Source organism: Anomaloglossus baeobatrachus, chromosome 7 (genome assembly GCF_048569485.1).
Source record: "Anomaloglossus baeobatrachus isolate aAnoBae1 chromosome 7, aAnoBae1.hap1, whole genome shotgun sequence".
Lineage (NCBI taxonomy): Eukaryota > Metazoa > Chordata > Amphibia > Anura > Aromobatidae > Anomaloglossus > Anomaloglossus baeobatrachus.
This window is the reverse complement of record NC_134359.1, coordinates 115,709,162-115,731,484: the sequence shown is the minus strand read 5'-3', so window position 1 is coordinate 115,731,484 and position 22,323 is coordinate 115,709,162. Positions and strand designations below refer to the sequence as shown.

Below are 22,323 nucleotides of genomic sequence, written 5' to 3'. Positions count from 1 at the left end.
TCAGACTGTCACAGCGCAGGAGCGCTCGCATCAAGGGGTCCTCTGTCACCAGGCCTCTCCCAGCGTTCACCTGATACCCTGGGCCCAGGCTGAGGTTCTGGCACTGCAGCGCAGGAGCGCTGCGCAATCTCCATCACGGCTCCTCGGATGCCTCAACACTTACCAGGGGCCACAGCATCATGAAGGGGACATATGGATCCGAGCGACGCGCGTGGACGCAGGTGAGAGCTGCTCCGCGCCCAGCACTGCGCTCCCGGCGGCCGCCGCTCATTAATTTAGTCCCCGGCTTCGGGCCTAACTCGGGCCGGAGCGCTCCGCCCCTCTGGCCCGCCCTTTGTATTTTCTGCCCAGAGACAGCCACCTCCATCGGCCACACGCCCCCTCCAGCAGTAAAAAAAAAAAGAGACAAAAGCGCGCGTTTTCCTCTTACCAACGGCTCACCTCAGCACAGGCAGGCCGGTGAGCATCAGCATCTTTTCTCTGCGGCTACCTCCAGCTACTCTGAGGCCCCTGCTGACCCGGGAAGGACACAGGACAGGGTGAGTGCTGCTCCTCTTAGGACCAGCGACACTTTGTATTTTTTTTTTTTTTTTTTCTTCCAATTTTCTCCTGTCTCCTCCCTAGTGTCCCTAGTAGGAGCCCTGAGCAGCCATGCCTAACTCTAAGTCGTCCCGATCCAAACAGGCCCCCTTCATAATGCATTTTGCGTGCTCGTCCTGCAACGAAAAATTCTCCCAAGGCCAGGCTACCTCCCTCTGCGCAGCTTGCACTCCCGATCCGCAGCCCACGCAGATTGCCCCAGACGCCGCCAGCCCCCCCCGTCCACGCCGCTACGGCAGCAGTACAGGACGCATCGGGCCCCAATGCGCTCCCTCCCCCGGAGTGGCTGACTTCTCTCTCCCAGTCGGTGGATTCTCTGTCTAGGGCGTCCCTGACCATCGCGCAAGCTTTGCAGTCGCTCCCTACACTCAGCCATGCCACACAGGTCCAGCCCCCGCAGGACGACAGGTGTGCTGACCCTGACCTGGATGCTGGAGCGCGGAAGCGAACCCGCACGGTCTCGTCTTCCAATTCCTCCCAGAGGTGTCTCTCCCCTCCAAGGCCCGAGCGCCACTCGTCTCCGGGACCATCCGATCTCTCCGGAGAAGAGTCGGAGGCAGCCTCACTGCTGGACTCGGACCAGGCAGCTGATGTCAGGTGTATGGTGGACAGCCTGGTCGACGCAGTGAATAAAACGCTGAAGCTCCAGCCGGACGCTGCCACCGCCCAGAGCTCACAGGTATCTTTCAAACGTGTTAAGCGTGTCCACAGGTCTTTCTGCGATCATCCGGAATTCGCTGAGATCCTACGCAAGCACAGACAGCAACCGGACAAGACGTTCAACAACGGTAAGTCGATTGACTTACACTATCCCTTCCCCGAGGAACTTAGGAAGGAATGGGCAGGCTCACCGGTGGTCGACCCCCCCCCCCCCGGTCTCCCGCCTGTCCTCGCATACGGTTCTATCTCTGCCACAGGGGACATCGCTCCGTGACGCCACGGACCGAAACATTGAGAGATTCGCCCGTTCGGCTTTCGAGGCAGCAAGCGCTGCCCTGTCGCCGGCTTTCGCCGCCGTCTGAGTAGCGAAGGCCATGGTGACATGGGCCGACACCCTCCGCAGAGGCCTTCGCTCACAGGATGGCGATCCCGAGCTCGTCAACATGGCGGCGCAGATTGTTTTAGCGGGTGAGTATATCATTAACGCATCTTTGGCGTCTGCCAACTGCGCAGCACAGGCGGCCAGCAACACGGTGGCAATCCGCCGGGCGGTCTGGCTCAGAGCCTGGAATGCAGACACAGCTTCAAAGAAATCTCTTACCGCCCTCCCATTTGCAGGAGGCCGACTGTTCGGGGACAGGCTCGATCAGATCATCGCCGAGGCTACGGGAGGAAAGAGCACTTCCCTTCCCCAGCTGAGGCCAAGACGTATCCCGCGCCGCCAGCCGACCTCAGGTTTTCGTCCTTTTCGCAGCTTCAGTTCCACTACACAGCCTAGGAGGAACAGATCCCCACAGAGAAACAGGAAGAACCCGTCCTTCAAGACAAATCCGTCCTGGCGTCCTAGATCACGCCAGCCAGCCAAATCAGCCTCTAGATCTCAGCGATACTCCTCCAAATGACTCGTGGTCTTCGCGCGTCAGCGCGGACCAGGTGGGGGGGCGCCTGTCTCTTTTCCAACACGTCTGGCTGCCCTTGATCACAGACGCTTGGGTCAGAGAAATTCTAGTCTCGGGATACAAGATAGAGTTCTCGTCAATGCCCCCAAGTCGTTTTTTTCCTTTCCCATCCCCCCGAGTCAGACGTGCGAGCTCGCCCTTTTCTTCACGCCATCGAAACTCTTCGCCGCTCAGGGGTCGTGGTGCCGGTCCCAGACTCGGAACGGTTCAGGGGAGTCTACTCAAACCTCTTCGTTGTCCCCAAAAAGGACGGCACTGTGCGTCCCGTTCTCGACCTCAAGGTCCTCAACAGGTACGTCAGACCCAGAAAATTTCGCATGGAGTCCCTCCGATCGGTCATTGCCTCCATGGAGGTCGGCGAATTCCTCGCCTCTCTGGACATACAGGATGCATATCTGCACATCCCGATTGCACATCAACACCAGAAATTCCTGCGCTTTGCCGTGGCAGACGATCATTATCAGTTTACTGCCCTACCTTTCGGCCTTGCGTCTGCGTCCCGAGTATTCACGAAAGTCATGGCTGCTGCCATGTCGATCCTGCACTCCAGAGGAGTTCTGGTGATTCCATACCTGGACGACTTGCTGATCAAGGGGTCCTCTTTCAACGACTGCCGTCTAAGTGTCCAGGCTACCATCGATACTCTGTCCCGGCTCGGTTGGATCATCAATCGGAAAAAGTCCTCTCTGACCCCGGCCCGTCGGATCACATTCCTCGGCATGGAGTTCGATACCATCTCCAATCAGAATATAGTCGGACAACGCCACGGCGGTGGCATACATCAATCACCAGGGCGGCACGAGGAGCGTCATGGCAATGAGAGAGGTGAAGAAGATCATATAGTGGACAGAGTCGCACAACTCCAGGATCTCCGCGGTACATATTCCCGGCGTGGAAAATTGGGCGGCCGACTATCTCAGCAGACAGGGTCTGGCGTCGGGCGAATGGTCTCTCAACAGAGACGTTTTTGGACAGATCTGCCACAGATGGGGGACTCCGGATGTGGACCTGATGGCCTCGCGGTTCAACAATCAGGTCCCACAGTTCATATCTCGCTCCCATGACAAGCAGGCGCTAGGAGTCAACGCCCTCATTCTTCCGTGGAATCACTTCAGACTGCCGTTCATCTTTCCGCCGCTGCCACTGATCCCAAGAGTCCTCAAGAAAATCAAGGCAGAGGGCATTCCGGTGATTCTCATCGCCCCAGAATGGCCCAGGCGAGCATGGTTCGCAGAACTCGCACAGCTCATCGCAGACACCCCATGGCAGCTTCCGGATCGGCCGGACCTGCTGTCTCAAGGTCCGCTCTTCCATCAGAATTCAGGGGTTCTCAATTTGACGGCATGGCTCTTGAATCCTGGCTGTTAGCCCAGTCAGGATTGGCTCCAGGAGTAATTCAGACTATGATTAGGGCTCGAAAGCCTTCATCTTCGAAAATCTACTACCGCACCTGGAAGGCCTTTTTTCAGTGGTGCGAGGTCAACGGAAATCTCTCCCCGCTAGTTCTGTCACTACCGACGCTTCTAGCGTTCCTGCAGGGCAGTGTTGCCAGCAGGTCTCTCGCTGGCGACCATCAAGGGGCAGGTTTCGGCTTTGTCTGTTCTTTTCCAACGAAATCTAGCATCACGTCCGCAGGTCAAGACGTTCATCCAAGGAGTCGCCCATCTGAATCCGCCCTATCGGGCTCCGCTAGAACCATGGGATCTCAATCTGGTGTTAGGATCCCTCCAACTGGCTCCATTTGAACCACTCAAAGAATCTTCAGTCTCACACTTATCCTGGAAAGTGATTTTTTTTGGTGGCGGTCACTTCAATCAGGAGAACGTCTGAACTGGCAGCTCTTTCCAACTCTTTCGATACCATCCAAGGACGTGTGTCCCTTCCACAGGAAAAAATTGCCTCCCTCCAGAGAGATGTCCAGACCCTCCACCGCTCCAGAGCGGTGTCCATACGATTCGGTATGAGGGCCCTAGGTCGGATGGTGGCGGCAATAGAGGCGGTCCCGTTCGCCCGCTTTCATCTTCGTCCCCTTCAGCTATCTCTGCTGCACAATTGGGACATTTCACCTTTTCTTGTTTTTCACCAGGACAAGGTTGTCCTGCGTCCGTCTCCGGAGTTCCTGCCGAAGGTAGTGTCTCCTTTTCACCTGAATGAGGATATCGTGCTTCCATCTTTTTGTCCGGCACCCACTCGCTCCTTGGAAAGGTCACTACACACTCTGGACTTAGTACGAGCGCTCAGGATTTACGTCTCAAGAACTGCGCCTTTCCGCAAATCAGACAACCTGTTCGTCCTGCCTTCTGGTCCCAAGAAGGGCATGCCGGCATCCAAGGCTACCATTGCCAGATGGATCAGGTCAGCCATTTCGGAGTCCTACCGAATCAGGGACAAGTCCCCTCCGAGAGGAGTAAGAGCCCATTCCACCAGTGCACTTGGGGCGTCTTGGGCAATCAGACACCAGGCTTCAGCCGAGCAAGTCTGCAAAGCCGCAATGTGGTCCAGTCTTCATACCTTCACCAGGTTTTACAAGGTCCACACCCAGGCATCAGCAGATGCCTGCCTTGGCAGAAAGGTGTTGCAGACGGCCGTCGCACACCTTTAAAAAGGTAGTAAACATGTGTACAGAGCGTTCCTACGGAATTTGTGCTTCGTTTTGGATCTGTAGGACGGCTTATGTACCCACCCAGGGACTGCTTTTGGACGTCCCATGGTCCTGTGTCCCCCAATGAAAGCGATAGAGAAAGAAGGATTTTTGTGTACTCACCGTAAAATCTCTTTCTCTGAGTCTTCATTGGGGGACACAGCACCCACCCTGTTTGGATTGTGAGGTCTTCATTTACCGGATATTTCCCGATGTTGTTTGCGGGTCACCTTTTCCATCCGGCTATTATATATATACGTGCCATAAGGCACGGTGTGTTTTTCACCACACATTTTTCTCGTGTATTACATTGTTTAGTTATGGTTGTTCAGGTCTCTCCTACCACTGCTTTTGCACAAAACTGGCATAGTACCGCCTCCGGCTCGGGGTGTACACTGCCATGGAGGAGCGAACTCTTTTTATGTTCACTTAGTGTCAGCCTCCTAGTCACAGCAGCATACACCCATGGTCCTGTGTCCCCCAATGAAGACTCAGAGAAAGAGATTTTACGGTGAGTACACAAAAATCCTTCTTTCCGGCTTGTCACATTTAATTAGACCAGGTGAGGGAACGCATTGTCACTGTGCATTCAAAGGAATATAGAGCAGGGAGGGCATCAGTGTTCATCGGAACTGACAACCAACTCCTGCTTTGTACAGCAGGGACCAGGCCAGCCCTTGACACGGATGACGCCAATGGGGGCTTGTTTTTTGCGAGATGAGATGTACTTTTGAATGACACCACTCATTTGACCACACAGTGTACTGTAAAACGGGGACAAATTTTAAACAAAAACCACACAAGTTTGACATTTTTTTTTTTTTCTTTGAGAATTGTTTTTATGCTGTATAGTTTGTGGTAAAAATTACCTCCCAATATGATTCTGATCATTATGATTATGGCGATACCAAACTTCTCTTATTAAATTAATAATAATATTAATAATTGAAAAAAATCTGAACTTTGCAAAGAAAAATTGTGCAGTTGGTGCAGTTTTCCAAGACTTGTAATGTTTCAAATTTTTGGTCAGTGTAGTTCTGTGAGGTCTTATTTTTTCTCTATTCCTTCATTGGGGGACACCAAAAACCATGGGTGTATGCTCCTGCCACAAGGAGGCTGACACTATGCAAAAAAAAAAAAGTTAGATTGCAGTATATACCCACCAACTGGCCTGGAGATGATCAATTTTAGCTTAGTGTCAATCCTGGAGCAATCTCTTAGGTTTTACCAGTAAAGGAGAGCTTTTTTCGCCTGTCCGATCCGCATCCAATTTGACAACGCCATAGCCGAGGAATACATCAATCACCAAGAATGAACTCTAAGCTGAGCAGTGATGTCATTAGTGTCTCGCATTTTGTCATAGGCCAAATGAAGTGTACTGACAATCTCAACAGTGCACATTCCCAGAGGGGAAAACTGGGCCGCTGACTTCTCAGTCGGGAGTGCCTCACCGCCAGCGAATGGTCCCTAAACCCATCGGTCTTTGACCAGATTTGCCTCAGATGGGGCAACCCCGATGTCAACCTGATAGCGTCCAGACTGAACCATAAGGTTCCCCAGTTCATGTTCAGATCTCGCAATCCCCTCGCAATAGACTTAAATTCTCTGGCGATTTGCTGGTCCCAGTTCTCCCTTCCATACATACTCCCTTCTTTCCCTCTGATGCCCAGGGTAGTCAAGACGATCAAGGCTGAAGGTGTACCCATCATACTTGTGCCTCCAGACAAGTCCAGAAGACCTTGGTAGGCAGAGCTAGTCAACCTCCTTGAGAACGTCCAGTGGAAATGACCAAACTTTCAAGATCTTCTCTCGCAGTGTCCCCTCTTCCAGCAGAATTGAATCACTTATTTTGACTTCATAACTGTTGAAGCCGTGGTATTAAGATCCGCTGGTCTCTCATCAGGTTACCCATACCATGCTCGTCGAGGAAACCTTCTTCCTCTTGCATATACTATCTCACATTAAAGGCCTCCTTCTGCTGGTGCAAATTCAGCCAGACCGCTCTGATGGTCGTCTTCTTACCTTCCATGCTGTCCTTCCTGCAGTAAGGTCTTGATTTGGACCTGTCGCTTAGCTCTCTCAAGGGTCAAGTCTAGAGGCGTGGAAAAGGGCTTAAGTTGCATTGCATTAATAAATGTCAGTTAGCAATAATCCTGAACAGTGATTTTATTAAGTCAATGTGTTTCAGAGATTCATTCTCTTTCATCAGGACAGAAAATCACATTGACGCAATGTGATTTTTTTTTTTTTTGTCCTGATGAAGATGAATAATCTCTGAAACACATTGATTTAATAAAATTACTGTCCAGTATTATTGCTGACTGACCTTTATTATTCTAGTGTGGCTTTAACCCCTTCTTTTCCACTAATCTGATTTCTGCCTTGCTGTGCTGTTGCAGCCGTTTACATGCTTCTACAGTGGTTGTGACTTCTCACAACCTTTATAAGGTGACCCTTATTTTATCATTACTTTCTTCTCATATTTGGGAAAAACCCTATTGCATGTTCTGTCTATTTCCATTTTTTTATCCTAAGAGTCAAGTTTAAGTGTTCTTCATCCTCTTCCAGAGAAACCTTGCATTCTTCCCCAGGTCAGAGCCTTCCTTCAGGGGTCACTCATTCTGCTCCTTCTTACCGGCCCCTTGTACATTAACCTAGACCTGGGCGTCCTGCAGAGGTCCCCATTAAAACCACTTCACGAAGTCTCGCTATTTTTCCCCTCCTGGAAGGTTGCCTTCTTGGTTGCCATCACCTCAAACAGATGTGTCTGAACTCACGGCCTTCTCCTGCCTCTTCCCCTTCCTGGTGTCTCACCAGGACAAGATGGTTTTGCGACCAGTTTCATAAATTCTTCTTAATGTGGGTTCTTCATGCCACCTTAATGAGGACATTGTGCTCCCTTTCTGTCCGTCTCCCTCTCACCCTCCGGAGTTGTCGCTGCATAAGCTTGATTTCGGGAGAGCTCTACGCCTCTACATCTCCAGGAAGTCACCCTTTAGACAGACAGACCCACTCTGTCATTCCAGATGGTTGCAGAGGTCTTCCAGCTGCCAGATCCACCATTGCCCATTGAATCCTATCTGCCATCCTGGAAGCCCACTGGACAAAGGACACTTGGGGTTATGGCTCATCCCACTCTCACAGTGGGGTCTCTTGAGCTGTCAACCACTGGGCCTCTTTCTCGCAGCTGTGCAAATCTGCTACCTGGTCTTCCATTCATACCTTTCAAAATTCTACAGGGTTCACATCTACGCCTCGTCAGATACGAACCTTGTTAAGAGTCCTGCAAGCCGCAGTGGTCTGAGTTCAGACTTGAGGGTACTATCTTGTGCCCACCCTTGGGACTGCTTTAGGCTGTCCCATGATTTCCTGTGTCCCCCCAATGAAGCGAAAGAAAAAAAGATTTTGGGTACTCGCCGTAAAATGTTTCTTGGAGCCTTCAATGGAGGACACAACACTTGCCCTTGCTAAGTTGTAATGAGTGGTACTTCTTAAACTGTGTTAATTCTTTGTTCTTACCTTGTTGCTTCTCCCTAGCTGATGATCTCTGTGCCAGTTGGTGGGTATATTCTGCTGGGTGGGAGCTAACCTTTTTTTTGCATAGTGTCAGGCACCTAGTGGCAGCAGCATACACCCAAGGTATCCTGTGTCCCCAAATGAAGACTGAGGCCATGTGTTTATTGATACTACTTGGATAGATATGACGTATTGATTGTATGCTACAGCATTTTTTTCTCTGACGCCTCATTGGGGGACTCAGGACCATGGGGTGTTATGCTGCCTATCCATAGGAGGACACTAATAGATGCAAAAGCATAGCTCCTCCTCTGCAGTATACACCCCCTTGCCGGGCCAGGCAACCTCAGTTTTAGCTTAGTGTCTATAGGAGGCACATCTCTGCAGACTACTGCAGCAAGATTTTTTTGTTTTTAGAGGGCGACGGTTCCTTCGGGGACCGATTTCCCAAAACCATCAACAGGCGGGAACGCGGAGTGTTGCCTCCCCGTACCACCTCCTGCGACGCTGGATCCTGGGCTGTTACTCACTGGACGACAGGTCTCATGGCACTGATTTTCCAGAGCCCAGAGCAGATGAAAACTTCCTCAGCCCCCCTCTTGCAGGCTCTGAGTTGATATTCGCTCCGCACCAGCGTGACCAGACTACCATCTCCACAGGAGTTGAGGTGAAATCATTCCGATTTTTCCAGAGCAGATGAAAAACGTCCTCAGTCCTCTTGCAGGCTCTGAGTTGATATTCGCTCCGCACCAGCGTGACCAGACTGCCATCTCCACAGGAGCTGAGGTGAGAGAATTCCGATTTTTCCAGAGCCCCAGAGCATTCCTCAGTCCCTCTGGCAGGCTCTGAGTTGATGCACGTTCTGTGACCGGGCACAAAAGGCGTCAGAATCTGCACACTGGCTCCCTGACAGGAAACTGGAGCAAAGGTCACACTGACTAGATGCACATGGGCTGTGATTTGACTCCCTGACAGGAAACTGGAGCAAAGGTCACACTGACTGGATGCACATGGGCTGTGATTGCAGACACCTGCAGAGCATTCCACCTGTGGCGGAGGGAGGGGACAACTCCCTGGACTAAGTGCACCCGCAGCTGCGGTACACTTATAGAGGTTTTTCTGTCCACCATTGTTGTACAGGGCTGGAGGGGGGAAGGGGGAGTCCCTTCCCACCATTTTTTTGTTTATTATATTTTCTCATGCCTTCTTGTCAGAGCTAAGCCCTGCCCCCTACGACACTCGATAAGCCACGCTCCCTCACGAAAGCGCGCGTAAGCCTCCTCACACAGGATCTGCAGAGCATTGCTCCCTCTTGTTGTGATCAGAGCCTGTGGGCATCTCTCAGAGCTGGCTTCCTCCTTCCCACAGGAACTGTGACGCAGGAGGGGGAAAGGGTCATCAGGGTTCTGGATGAGTTATAGCCTCACTTACATATTAACTCTGCAGAGCATTGCTCCCTCATTGCAATCAGAGTTTGAGGCTCATCAGCCAGGGGCTGCAGTCACATGTTTTATGCCCTGCACAACTACAGCAACAACTATAAGACTATTAATGTATCCTGCCACGCTGAGCTACGAGGGGATGATAGCACCTCTTCCTTCTGTGAGTCCGGTGCCTTTGTAGCCCCCCCCGCCACCACCGCAGGAACCGCTGTCAGCCCAGAGCCTACGGCTCCCAGTCCCCCAGAATGTTGCGCGGGGTAAGCAAGGGGATCTTGCTGAAACGTGTTGTGAAGTGATAACAAGAGCTTTATCCTTTTAACAATAAAGCCTAATCTTCAAAAGAACATCCAGATTCTGATCCATCACTAGCGCTCAAAGACCGGTTTTCATCACTATTATCTATATTGTCTAGTCCCCCAGAATGGGCACAGTTCCCAGAACCTGGTGCTGGCTATGCAACATCTGTCCAGGGGCCCCGAGGGGTGTAGGACGAACGCAGCCTGATGACACCTCTATAGAGGGTCCTTCTGATAAGAATCAGCCCTCTGCTTCACCGGTTGCAGATCAGAAAAAGGGCATGACCCCCATGGGTCTCCCTCTGGGGTTCACAGATGGGGTTCTCCCACATGTTCCGCGGTCTCTGAGGAAGGGGAATGATGTTTGTACCGGGATGATTCCTTGGTTTCAGCCTCCCCGAGCGATCAAGCTGTGATGGACTCCCTTATTGCAGTAATCTACCAAAACTCTGCATGTGGAAGATCTCCCATCCACTACTACTGACCCGGCGGTCTCCTTTAAAAGGGTGAAGAAACTTCAAAAAAAAAAAGAGCTTTTTACGCCGCTTTGATATCCGTAAGCTCATGGAGTCCCGGTACCCCTTTGGCTTAGCTGTCTCTAAGGGCTGGGCCATCCGGCCTCGGTGGACCCTCACCCGGCTTCTGCCTGCCTGAAGGACCCTCCTGTCTTTTACTTGATGGATCCTCCTTCAAGGACCCGACAGACAGACAAGTGGAGCAGCTTGATCGCTCTGCCTCGAGGCCGCGGGTCCCTCTCCCCTTCTGTGTGGGTTGCACAGGCACCAGGACTACCAGTTTTCCTCAGACCCTCACAGATGTAACTGTTTACATTGCTGCGGCGGCGGCGGAGTACCTCATGCAGGCCTCCCTCGGCGCTGCTACCTGCGCAGTTATTGCCTCCTCAAATACCATAGCCATCTGTAAGGCCCTCTGGTTCCAATAATGGAGAGTGGACTCTGTCTCTAAGAAGCCTCTCACAGTACTCCTTTCCAGACCGATGGTTTGCCGATCATCTGGACAGGCTTTTTTTTTTTTTTGTCTGACGCCACTGGAGGAAAAGAGTACCTCTCTCCCCCAACTCTAGCCCAGGATGTTTTTTTACACGCAGGGCCCGACCTTCTCAGCCCTCCCTGAGTCCACCTCGTCCTGGCAGTCTAGACAAAGACCGAGAAGTCTCGTCCTTCTCCATCTGGGCCGCCGCCTCAGACCACGAATGGGTGTGATACCTTGTGTCTTCCGGTTACCACATTGAATTCTGGACCCGATCCCCTGGTCAGTCTTTTCTCTCAAACCCCCCCAAACGCTCCAAAACACCACGAGGCCTTCTCCTCAGCAAACCACTCCCTCCAAACGGCGGGGGTGATGGTACCTGTTCCGGACGGTGAGAGGTTCAAGGCTATACCGATCGTGGTCGCCAAAGAAAGACTGGTCAGTTCGTCCCATCCTGGACCTCTAACACCTGAGCAAACATCTGCACGTAAGGAGATTCAGAACGGACTTCCTAGGGTCCATTATTACCTTTATGGTCGAAGGAGAATTCCTTGCTTCCCTAGCTATCAGGGACGCGTACCTGCACATACCCATCGCTCCAGCTCACCAAAGTTTCTTCTTCCCCGGTCGCGTCAAAATCCGTCACCTCCCTGGGCATGTCCCTGGACACTCTTCGGGGCTTGATATTTCTCCCTCAAGTCAAGGCGACCACTCTACAACAAGAGGTACACTGCCCTCTACGTACTCCTGTCACTTCATACGATTCAGTATGAGAGTGTTAGGTACGATAGCGGCGGCTATAGAGGCAGTGCTGCTCGCTTAGCCACACCACCGCCCACTGCAGCTTGCGCTTCTAGCTGCCTGGGACAAGAGCCCCTTTTCCTTGGACGAACTTTTCACCTGACACCTTCAGTCAGGTAAACGCTTTACTGGTGGCTTCAGTCCTCTTCCATATCGAAGGAGTTTTTCTCCCCCAAGTGGACTGGCTACTCCTGACCACGGACGCCAGCCTCTTAGTCTGGGGAGCAGCGTACTGGCTCCACACTGCTTCGGGACGTTGGACACCCCAGGAGTCTTCCCTTCCCAGAAATCATCCTGAAAATCAGCGCGATCTTCTCGCACTCAGGTCATTCCCCTTTTCTGCTAGCAGGTCGTTTGATTCGGGTTTACACATACCGGGAGTAGAAAACTGGGTGGCGGACCTTCTAAGTCGCCAAGGCCTTGCCGCCGGAGAGTGGTTTCTCCACCCAGAAGTGTTCCCACACATCTGCACTCACTGGAGTACACCAGACGTGGAATTAATGGTGCTCTACAAATAAATAATAATAAATAATAATAATCTAATGGCCTCAAGGTTGAATGCAAAGGTACCCGCGTTCTTAGCCAGGTCACGTGACCCACAGTCCATTGGCGCGGATGCTCTAGTCTCCTGAAGTCGTTTCCGTCCAACTTACATGTTTTTTTCGCCGCTGCCGCGAGTAATCAGGAAGATCAAGGCAGGAGGAGTCCCGGTGATACTAATAGCACCGGACTAGCCCAGGTGCGCCTGGTATGCTGAATTAGTACAATTGCTCATGGCGCCTCGTAAGCATCCCAGACTTGCTGACCCAAGGGCCCATTTCCCATCAGAACTCCAGAGCCCTGAAGCTGACGGCCTGGCCATTGAGACCTGGACTTTAAAAAGAGGGAGATTCTCTCCTGCGGTCATCTCCAGCTTGTACAGTGCCCGAAAGCCGGCCTTCATCCCATATTTACCACCGTACGTGGAAAACTTTCCTTTCCCAGTGCAGGAAATCTAATGTCCAACCTATGCCTCTGGCTATCCCCAGAATTCTTGATTTTTTTTTTTTTGATTTTTTTTTTTTTGCAGTCAGGTTGCAAAAGGGGTTGGCCCTCAGCTCCCTGAAGGGGCAGGTTTCATCTCTCTCAATATTCTATCAATACCGCCTAGCTTGCAATCCGCAAGTCAAGACTTTCCTCAAGGGTGTTTCTCATCTAGTTTCCCTGTATAAACGGTCGCTGGACCCATGGGACCTCAATCTCGTTTTGGACGGTATCCACAGGTCCCCTTTTGAACCTCTTGAGGAATCTTCTCTTGCTCTTCTCTCCTGGAAGGTAACATTCTTAGTTACGATTACGTCCATCAGACAAGTTTCGGAACTGGCATCACTCTCTTGCCGCGAACCCTTTCTGATCTTTCATCAGGACAAGGTGGTTCTACGCCCCCTTCCGGATTTTCTTCCGATGGTTATTTCCCCGTTTCATATGAACGAGGACATTGTTCTGACTTCCTTTTTGTCCACACCCAGTCCATAGGGTGGAAAGGTTTCTACATTCGCTAGATCTTGTGAGGGCTCTCAGATATTACGTACCCAGGACAGCCCCTTTAGGAACATAGACTCCTTGTTCGTCATTCCTGAAAGGCCTAAGAAAGGACAGGCAGCTTCATAGGCAACGCTGGCTCGCTGGATTCGCTCTGCGATCCAGGAAGTCTACCGCTTGCAACTTAAGCCCATTCCTAGTGGGCTGCAGACTTATTCCACGCAGGCAGTTTGCGCCCCTTGGGCCATTAGGCATCAGCCTTCAGTGGAACAGAGGTGTAAGGCTGCGACCTGGTCTTGCCTACATACTGTTTCAAAGCATTACTGAATCCATACCCAGGCTTCGGCTGAGGCGAACCTAGGTAGAACAATTCTGCAAACGATAGCCAGGAGCGCCTACTGAGATAGGTACTCCACTATCTGGGACTGGTTCCTAGTCCTTGGGTTGCGTTGTTTGTTTACCCACCCATGGACTGCTTTAGGACGTCCCATGGTCCTGTGTCCCCCAATGAGGCGTCAGAGAAAAACGGATTTTTGTGTACTCACCGTAAAACCGTTTTCTCTTAGCCATCATTCGGGGACACAGCACCCACCCTGTTGCCCTGTTGGGCCTTGGTTCTCTCAGTACCTTATTTGGTTATGACTCTTTTTCTCATGTTCCTCTGTTGAGAAGTTTTTACAGTTTTTTTTTCTCCTACTGCTTGTGTACTAAAACTGAGGTTGCCTGGCCCGGCCAGGGGGTGTATACTGCAGAGGAGGAGCTATGCTTTTGCATCTACTTAGTGTCCTCCTATGGATAGGCAGCATAACACCCATGGTCCTGTGTCCCCCAATGATGGCTAAGAGAAAACGATTTTACGGTGAGTACACAAAAATCCGTTTTTTGTGGTGTTGCAGAAACCAAAAAAAATGTAATGTTATAGTTCTTGATTTTTTTTTGTTTACACTGTTTACCAATCATATTACTTTTTTATATTTTGGTAGATTGTACTTTTCTGAACGTGGTGATACCACATATATTTTTTTCAATATTTATTTTTAATGGGCCAAAGGGGGTGATTTGAACTTTTTTGTTTTTCTTAATTTTTTTTACTTGTTCTTATTAGTTCCTTTTAGGAGACTTTAAAATTGTGAGTACTATATACGGCAATACTGCATATAGTGATAAATGGTCTCCTTTGAAGCCCAGCCACAGACAGGATTTCAAGGGAGAACTGGTATGACAAGCACAGAGGCCTTCAGCAGACCCCCTCCTGTTATAGCAACCCATTAATAACTCGCAATAATGTCACGGACCCTCCGATGGGTGCTTAAATGGTGCTTCCCCATGCTGGTGCGTGTTAAATTCCTCTGTCAATTTGATAGTGGGATTTAATAGGTTAACCATTGCGGGTAGAGCTCCGCTTGTTTGAGCCTGGTCCAGACTGTAATACGCAGCCATTACCTGTATAGTATGGGATGCCCTCACCCAGAGAGTCCGCTCCATACACCTGCTTCCAACTTGCACCAAACATACAGTATATTGTAGATATTGGGAAGGGATTAACTATCACTTAATTCCTGAGAAAAGAAGATTTACTTGACAATGACAGTAAGTTGTTTGATGTTTATCAGTGACAGTGACCATTATATACCTTGTGCATTCACAGATATGGAGAGTATATTGTCCCCAACAAGACCTTTAAAAAGAATGATCGCTATCTCGGCAATTGGAAGGATGGGAAAATGTGTGGCCAGGGCACCTTCTGGTAATATCTTTACCAAAATGTGTTTTATTTTTGTTTTGATCCTCAAATATTGTCACACTAACTTGGGGGTTCCCATTGTTTAAGAAAGTAATCCTTTGTGTTTCAGGTATGCAAATGGAGAAATATATGAAGGATGCTTTCAGGATAATAATCGTCATGGACATGGGCTTCTTCGGAGCGGCAAATTAACCTCCTCATCTCCTAGTATGTTTATTGGACAGTGGGTAGTTGATAAGAAGACTGGTTATGGGGTCTTTGATGATATCACAAGGTAATTTGTCATATTTGATTTGATGTATAACAGCAGGTCTGCTAAGCAGAAAATGTAATGCCCTATAGTCCAAAAAGTAATAAATACAGCAGGGACTAAAACTTAGCTTTTACTAGTACATAGATAAAATCAGTAATAACAATAATAATAAGGTGCTTGTGCATAAATTGTGCAAACAGCAAAATGCCACATGGCAGCGCATAGGCTTGATCTCACCCAAGCTTCATCCATGGGCTGGACTGCACATCGGTCCCAAGGTGAGAGGTCACAGGCCGGAAGGATCAGGTAGACAGGTATACTACAAACCCTGTTGTGCCTCGTGAATGAACTTCCGCCCTGACAAGGGCAGCACCCAAGTAGAATGTCTGCCCCACAACCAAAAAACAAAAAAACAAACAATTCCTCCCATGGGAGGAATTGTTTGTTTTTTTGGTTGTGGGGCAGACATTCTACTTGGGTGCTGCCCTTGTCAGGGCGGAAGTTCATTCACGAGGCACAACAGGGTTTGTAGTATACCTGTCTACCTGATCCTTCCGGCCTGTGACCTCTCATCTTGGGATCGATGTGCAGTCCAGCCCATGGATGAAGCTTGGGTGAGATCAAGCCTATGCGCTGCCATGTGGCATTTTGCTGTTGTTTGCACAATTTATGCACAAGCACCTTATTATTATTGTTATTACTGATTTTATCTATGTACTAGTAAAAGCTAAGTTTTAGTCCCTGCTGTATTTCTCATATTTGATTTGATGCAGCTTTTTTTTTTTTAGAATCTAATCAGTAATCACTTTCTATTCTGTTAAGTACTGTATTTTTGGTTTTATAAGACTCACCGGTTTAGAAGACGCACCCCTAATTTAGAGGAAAAAAAGGAGTCGGTCTTCTATTCAGTTGATGTCTTACAGGGGGGGGGGCCGCAGCGGTGGTGGAGAAGGAGTCACAGGAGGCAGAGGTAGTCATGGAGCTGAGCAATGCTGTGGCGGGTGTCCCAGATACTCTGTGGTGCTGTCGGGCAGAGAAAACATCCAGGAATGGTAGCTTACAGAGGGGGTAAGAATGGTGGTAGGAGTGATGCTGTGTGCTGCGGACGCTGTTCTATATGCTGCGGGCGTTGAGGCAGGGGCATCCTGGAGACTTTGGCAGTGTGGGCTTCAAAGAAATGGTGCACGCAGTCGGTGCATGTGCAGACTGAGTTATCGACTCCCTGACAAGGCAAGATCTCACGAGCACACGCGACACCTCAGGGCACCATTTTCCTTAAGTCCGCAGCTATGATATCAGTAGGCCAGAGATGGCAGAGAGCTCCATCTGCACACACGCCGACTCTGGGCGCCATTATTTGAAGACTGCACCGCTGACGTCTTCACAGGATGTCCCCTGCCTCACAGCACCCAGACCGCAGCATCGCTCCTGCTTCCTGTCACCATCCTCCAGCATTTTTTTGCCTCACAGCACCTGCAGTATCACCCGTGCCTCTTGACACCATTCTCCAGCATTCTTACTCCCCCCCCCCCCCCCCCCCCTCCCAGCAAGCTACATTCCTGGATATTTTTTTTTTGCCGCACAGCACCTGCAGTATTGCCCCTGCCTCCTGTCACGGTTTACCACCACCCCCTTTTAAGCCACATTCGGATTCTATGTCGCATCCCTCACTTTCCTCCCAAAAAAAGGAAAAGTGTCTTACAATCCGAAAAATACCGTATATACCGTGTTTCCGCGAAAGTAAGACAATGTCTTACATTCTTTTTACCCCCAAAAGTCCCACTATGTCTTACTTTTGGGGTATGTCTTATATTGGAAAAAAAATCCCACAGCAATCGCAGCAAGTCTCCATGCAATGTATCGTATGGGGACTTGCTGCGATTGCGCCGTAAGTGTACCGCAAGTTAAGGAAACAGGTACTTCACTTTCCATGTTTGTTCTGCATAAAAATAATAAATTACATCAAGGAAAGAAAATGAAAAAATAAAGTTATAATTCCTGGAGTGGTAAAATGGACTAGGCAAGAGGCTGCACCAGAGCGCAGCGGTGTCAGCAGCGGCTGGTACTGATACATGGCCGGCACTGGGACCCTGCGCTGCCGCCTGATCTACATCAGCCACCTAGATCTCACCGGCGCTAGGACCCGGGGAGGGAGGCGCAGTCTGCTCTAGGACCCAGCGCGGCTCGCACATTCCTCTCATTCCAGTGAATGGGGCTGATTGTTGGTGCAGAGCGCTGAGTGCATCACACACTGTCCGCTGTGCCGGGACCATGCTGAGCCCCCGGCCGCGCTCCAGCCCCTGCACCCAAACTTTCTGCACGGGACTCGTGTGTCAGGTAAAGGGGGAGGGAGGCCGCTTTGTCTCCAGAGAAGGGGAAAGTAGTGCAGCGTGCGGGCACAGGGATGGGAGGCAGGAACGGACAACATTACTGCGTCTCCCACTGTCTCCACATCCCTCCGCTCATTCCGCTCCAGATCCGTTTACTATGTCTTACTTTCGGGGTACGTCTGACCCCCCCCCCCCCCAAAATCCCCACTACGTCTTAATATCGGGGGTGTCTTACTATCGGGGAAACACGGTATTTATTTGGTGGTTAAAACTGTGCTTAAACATTACACTTCATTCTCTCTTTAGCAAAATTTTAACACATTTGCATAGTTGAATTGCTAATAGAGCTGAGCTTAGAGATGAGCAGTGTTAGGCTATGTGCGCACGTGTGCGTAGTACATGCAGTTACGCTGCGCTTTGTAGCGCAGCGTAACTGCATGCGTCCTGCGTCCCCTGCACAGTCTATGGAGATTGTGCAGGGGCCGTGCGCACGTGGTGTCTTAGAGTGCAGTGCTTCGGCTGCTGCCCAAAGCGCGCGTTCTAAGAAGTGACATGTCATTTCTTCCGTGCGCTTTACATGCTGTCTATAGGGAGAGGCAGCATGCAGAGCGCATGAATCTGCCGGCACCATGCGCTTCAGAACGGAGCTTTTCAGTTGCGCTCTGAAGCGCACCTTTTAGGTGCGGTGCAGAGCGCACACGTGCGCACATAGCCTTAGATGTTCCTCCACCATATACATCAATATCTACTTGTTGAAATTGGCAACGGTATGTCTAGTGTGGGATGGTTTCCCACACAAGTGGTCACTGCCCAGCCATAGTTTTGTTGTTTTTTTTTTTATTGAAATTAACCTTTTCCTAACATCAACCATACATGTATGATGCTGCCAGAGAGACCTTTGGCGGCAGGTGTCATCTATATGTTACTGTAACAGACAAGATCAGAGAGAGCACAGATCCTGGTGATTAGAGGGGTTTACCAACTTTCAATTTTTTTTTTTTAACTGAAACCCTAAAGACATTCAGATAAGACAAGAAAAGCCATACTCGCCCAAGAATGTTCCTTACTAGAGCGCTGCTGCTTCAATGGGCTCCACTGGACTGGAAGCATTCACAATCCCCAATCACTGGCCACAGTAGTCGTCAGGTGACTAATGGCTGTGATGTCATCACTCCAGTCTGGCGAAGAGATTTGGATAATCAGCTATCTGGGAAGGAGTGAAATACTGGGCGGAGGGAGGGATGAGCTTTTTTTTTTTTTAATCAGCATAACTTGCCTGGTGGATTAAAAAAAGAAAAAAAAAAAACTTTTAACCCCGGATAACCTGGGTAACAAGATTGCAGGCTGCTGTTGGGTAGATTGGACAGTCAAGAACCTAAAACTAAAAATGACTCCCATGTCTGCCATCTTAGTACACAAGGGCACAGTATATTGCCCTTTTTCAGCTTTACCTAGCAGGCATATATTATACTGCTGTGCAATATTGCAGTGTATTGTATCAATTGGCAGAGCATTGAACGATTGAGTTCCTTAGGCTGCTTTCACACATCCGGCTTGAGCTCTGCGGCTCAATCCGGCTGTGCAAGCTATGCAACGGATGCGGTGAACACACCGCATCCTTTGCATAAGTTTTTACTTTGCGGCCAGTCCGGTTTTTGCTTCTTGTGGCATGCTGCTGAGCATGCGCAGTGGCAAAAAACGCATGCGGCGCCCGGATGCGGTTATTGCCGCATCGCGCCGCATCCGGCCGCCATAGGCATGCATTGAAAAATGCGCCGCATCGGCCGAATGCGGCGCGATGCAGGTTTTTTTGCCGCACGAAAAAACGTGCCAGGCAACGTTCCATCCGGCCGCCGCATCGGCTAAATCTACCGCATGCGGCAAAAACCGGATGGAACGCAAGGCCTTGCGGCACAATGAGGCACTAATTAAAGTCTATGCAGAAAAAACGCAACCGGCAGCAAAAAAAAAACGGTTGCGATTTTCCTGCAAAGTGCCGGATTGTGCCGGATTGTGTCGCATTGCAGAAACCGGAGGTGTGAAAGCAGCCTTACTGGATTAGAAAAAGTGAAAAAATGTATAAGGCTTTGTGCACATGCTGCGTTTTTGGTGCAGTTTGTGGCCCAAATCTGCATGCCTATCCTTATGCCAGCAAAGTCTAGGAGAATTCTGAAGTACTGTGTGCACGTTGCTTTATTTCTTCGTTGCAATTTTGGGTGCATAACAAAGAAGCAGCATTTTCAATTGTTGGTTTTATTTTTTTCCCTGCGTTTTTTAGTCCTTCTAGCCATTGATTTCACTAAAAGCATGGTACAAAAATGCATGTTTTGCACTAAAAACGCAGCGTGCGCACATAGCCTAAAAAGGTTTATTGGAATAAAAAGGGAAAAAAAAAAAAAATGGGGAAAAAAATTGCCCTTTCTCCCACCCCCAAAAAATGCAAATACAAAGTTGTGGCTCTCAGTAATATTGATATTAAGATTATGGCGCAAAAAAGTATTTTAAAAAGTTGTGCAAAAGTAGTTCAAAATTGAAAGAATGTATACATTTGGCAATGCCATCATTCCATCCACCCACAGAATGAAATGAATGCCATTCACACCTTATGTAAGCTACACAAACATGCTGCTGCTCTGAGGTTAGGGAGGAAAAAACTAAAGTATTATTCTCTTCATTGTTCCAGGTGATATAGTAATATTGACTTGTTTGGATTTTTTTTGCCAGAGGAGAAAAATATATGGGACTGTGGCAAGATGATGTACGGCAAGGCATCGGGCTTGTGGTGACTCAGTTTGGTTTATACTATGAAGGAGCCTTTAGTCTGAATAAGATGATGGTGAGTTAAAGGGTTACCTGGGTTTTGCAATCCCATCTTAGAGCAGCTGATATAGGGGCAGAAATCCTAATTCCAGCAATGTTTGTTACATAATTACTTAGGTTGAAGAAAGACCTAGGCCCATCTAGTTCAACCTTCCTCCACCAATTCTACATTTTGTCACTAAATAATTTATAACAAACAGTGTTGTGTGTACTGAGGAAATCATCCAGCCCTTTTTTAAAAGCGGTTATAGTATCTGCCATCACTACCTCTTGTGGTAGGGCATTCCACAGCTGACTGCTCTAACTGTAAAGAACCCTTTCCTATTTAGCTGTCGGAATCGCTTTTCTTCCACTCGCAGTGAGTGCCCCCTGGTCCTTAGTATTGTCTTTGGAAGGAATAAGTCATGTGCCAGTCCTTTATATTGACCACACATGTATTTATACATATAAATGAGATCTCCTCTGAGACGTCTTTTTTCTAAGCTAAACAAATCTGACTTTTTCAACCTGTCATCATATGGGAGGCCTTCCATTCCTTGTAGTAGTCTAGTTAGCCGCCTTTGAACTGACTCTAACTTCTGAATGTCCTTTTTAAAATGTGAAGCCCAAAACTGGATCCCGTATTAGAGAGGTGCCCTTACAAGTGATTTATAGAGGGGTAACAAAACTTTGGGATCACAAGATCTAATCTTTTTATACAGCCTAAAATCTTGTTTTCTTTAGCAGCTGCTGCTGACATTGAGTGCTGCTGCTCAGCTTATTTGTAATGAGAATACCCAAGTCCTTCTCCTGTTCTGTAGTCCCGAGTTTACTTCAATTTAATGTATACGCAGCTATAGGATTACTCCGTCCTAGGTCCATTACTTTACATTTATCAACATTAAACCTTGCCAAGTGTTACTGAGCTGTTTGCAGTCATTTTGTTAAAATCCCTGTTTTATGTTGATAAAACAGTGATTTTATCAACTACAGCAAGAAACCCAGTAAGTGACACACTGCTGGAATCAGGATCTTGGTCTCTACATTATGCTGCTCTCAGATTAGGTGGCAGAAATCTGGTGACAGATTCCCTTCAATGCTGTATGTAACTATGTGTCTAACAACAAATCTATACATGGAAATCGATGGAATAGCGCTGGTCTGTCTCTTCCTTGGAGCTGTGTATTGGGGTGTATGATCATAGTCCTTCATTATAGTATTCACTATTCCATTCTGACTGCATCATGTGGTGCACTGTATAGTCATACTATGTCACATATCTGTTTGTTTGGAGTTTTTTGTTTTTTTTTAACAGACCATGTGTAACTTTGTTACCTGATTTTCCTTTTTATACAATACTCATGACACATTTCTGGAATCTCCTGTGTTTTAGGGAACTGGCATTCTTCTCTCTGAGGATGACACTGTTTATGAAGGAGAGTTTTCAGATGACTGGACACTAAATGGCAAGGTGACATTTATATTATCTAGTCACTAGTTGTTATAAGTCTTCACATATTGCTATCATTTTCTAACAGTTTTATTTATTTTATTTTTTTTTTTAAAGGGCGTTCTCAGAATGTCCAATGGTGATTGCATTGAGGGTGTATTCAGTGGTGAATGGGGATCTGGTATCAAAGTCAATGGCACCTACATAAAACCAAGCTTATACGAAGGGGAAAAGGAGGAGGCCAAGTCACTGTGAGTCCCAATGGCTGACGTAATCTTTGCTTCTTGTGTTACTTTCTTATTGTAGCATAATTTTAATTCA

At 48.8% G+C, this 22,323-nt stretch overlaps 1 protein-coding gene across 1 annotated transcript in view; it reads left to right on the top strand.

The window, feature by feature from the left end:
- ALS2 (alsin Rho guanine nucleotide exchange factor ALS2) overlaps positions 1-22,323 on the top strand; it is a 195,351-nt gene that overhangs the window by 129,644 nt on the left and 43,384 nt on the right. The window contains exons 20-24 of the mRNA XM_075317602.1: positions 15,075-15,173; positions 15,280-15,444; positions 20,478-20,589; positions 21,946-22,023; positions 22,120-22,253. Of these exons, the coding sequence (XP_075173717.1) occupies positions 15,075-15,173; positions 15,280-15,444; positions 20,478-20,589; positions 21,946-22,023; positions 22,120-22,253 (588 nt within the window). The remainder of the gene's footprint in view (positions 1-15,074; positions 15,174-15,279; positions 15,445-20,477; positions 20,590-21,945; positions 22,024-22,119; positions 22,254-22,323) is intronic.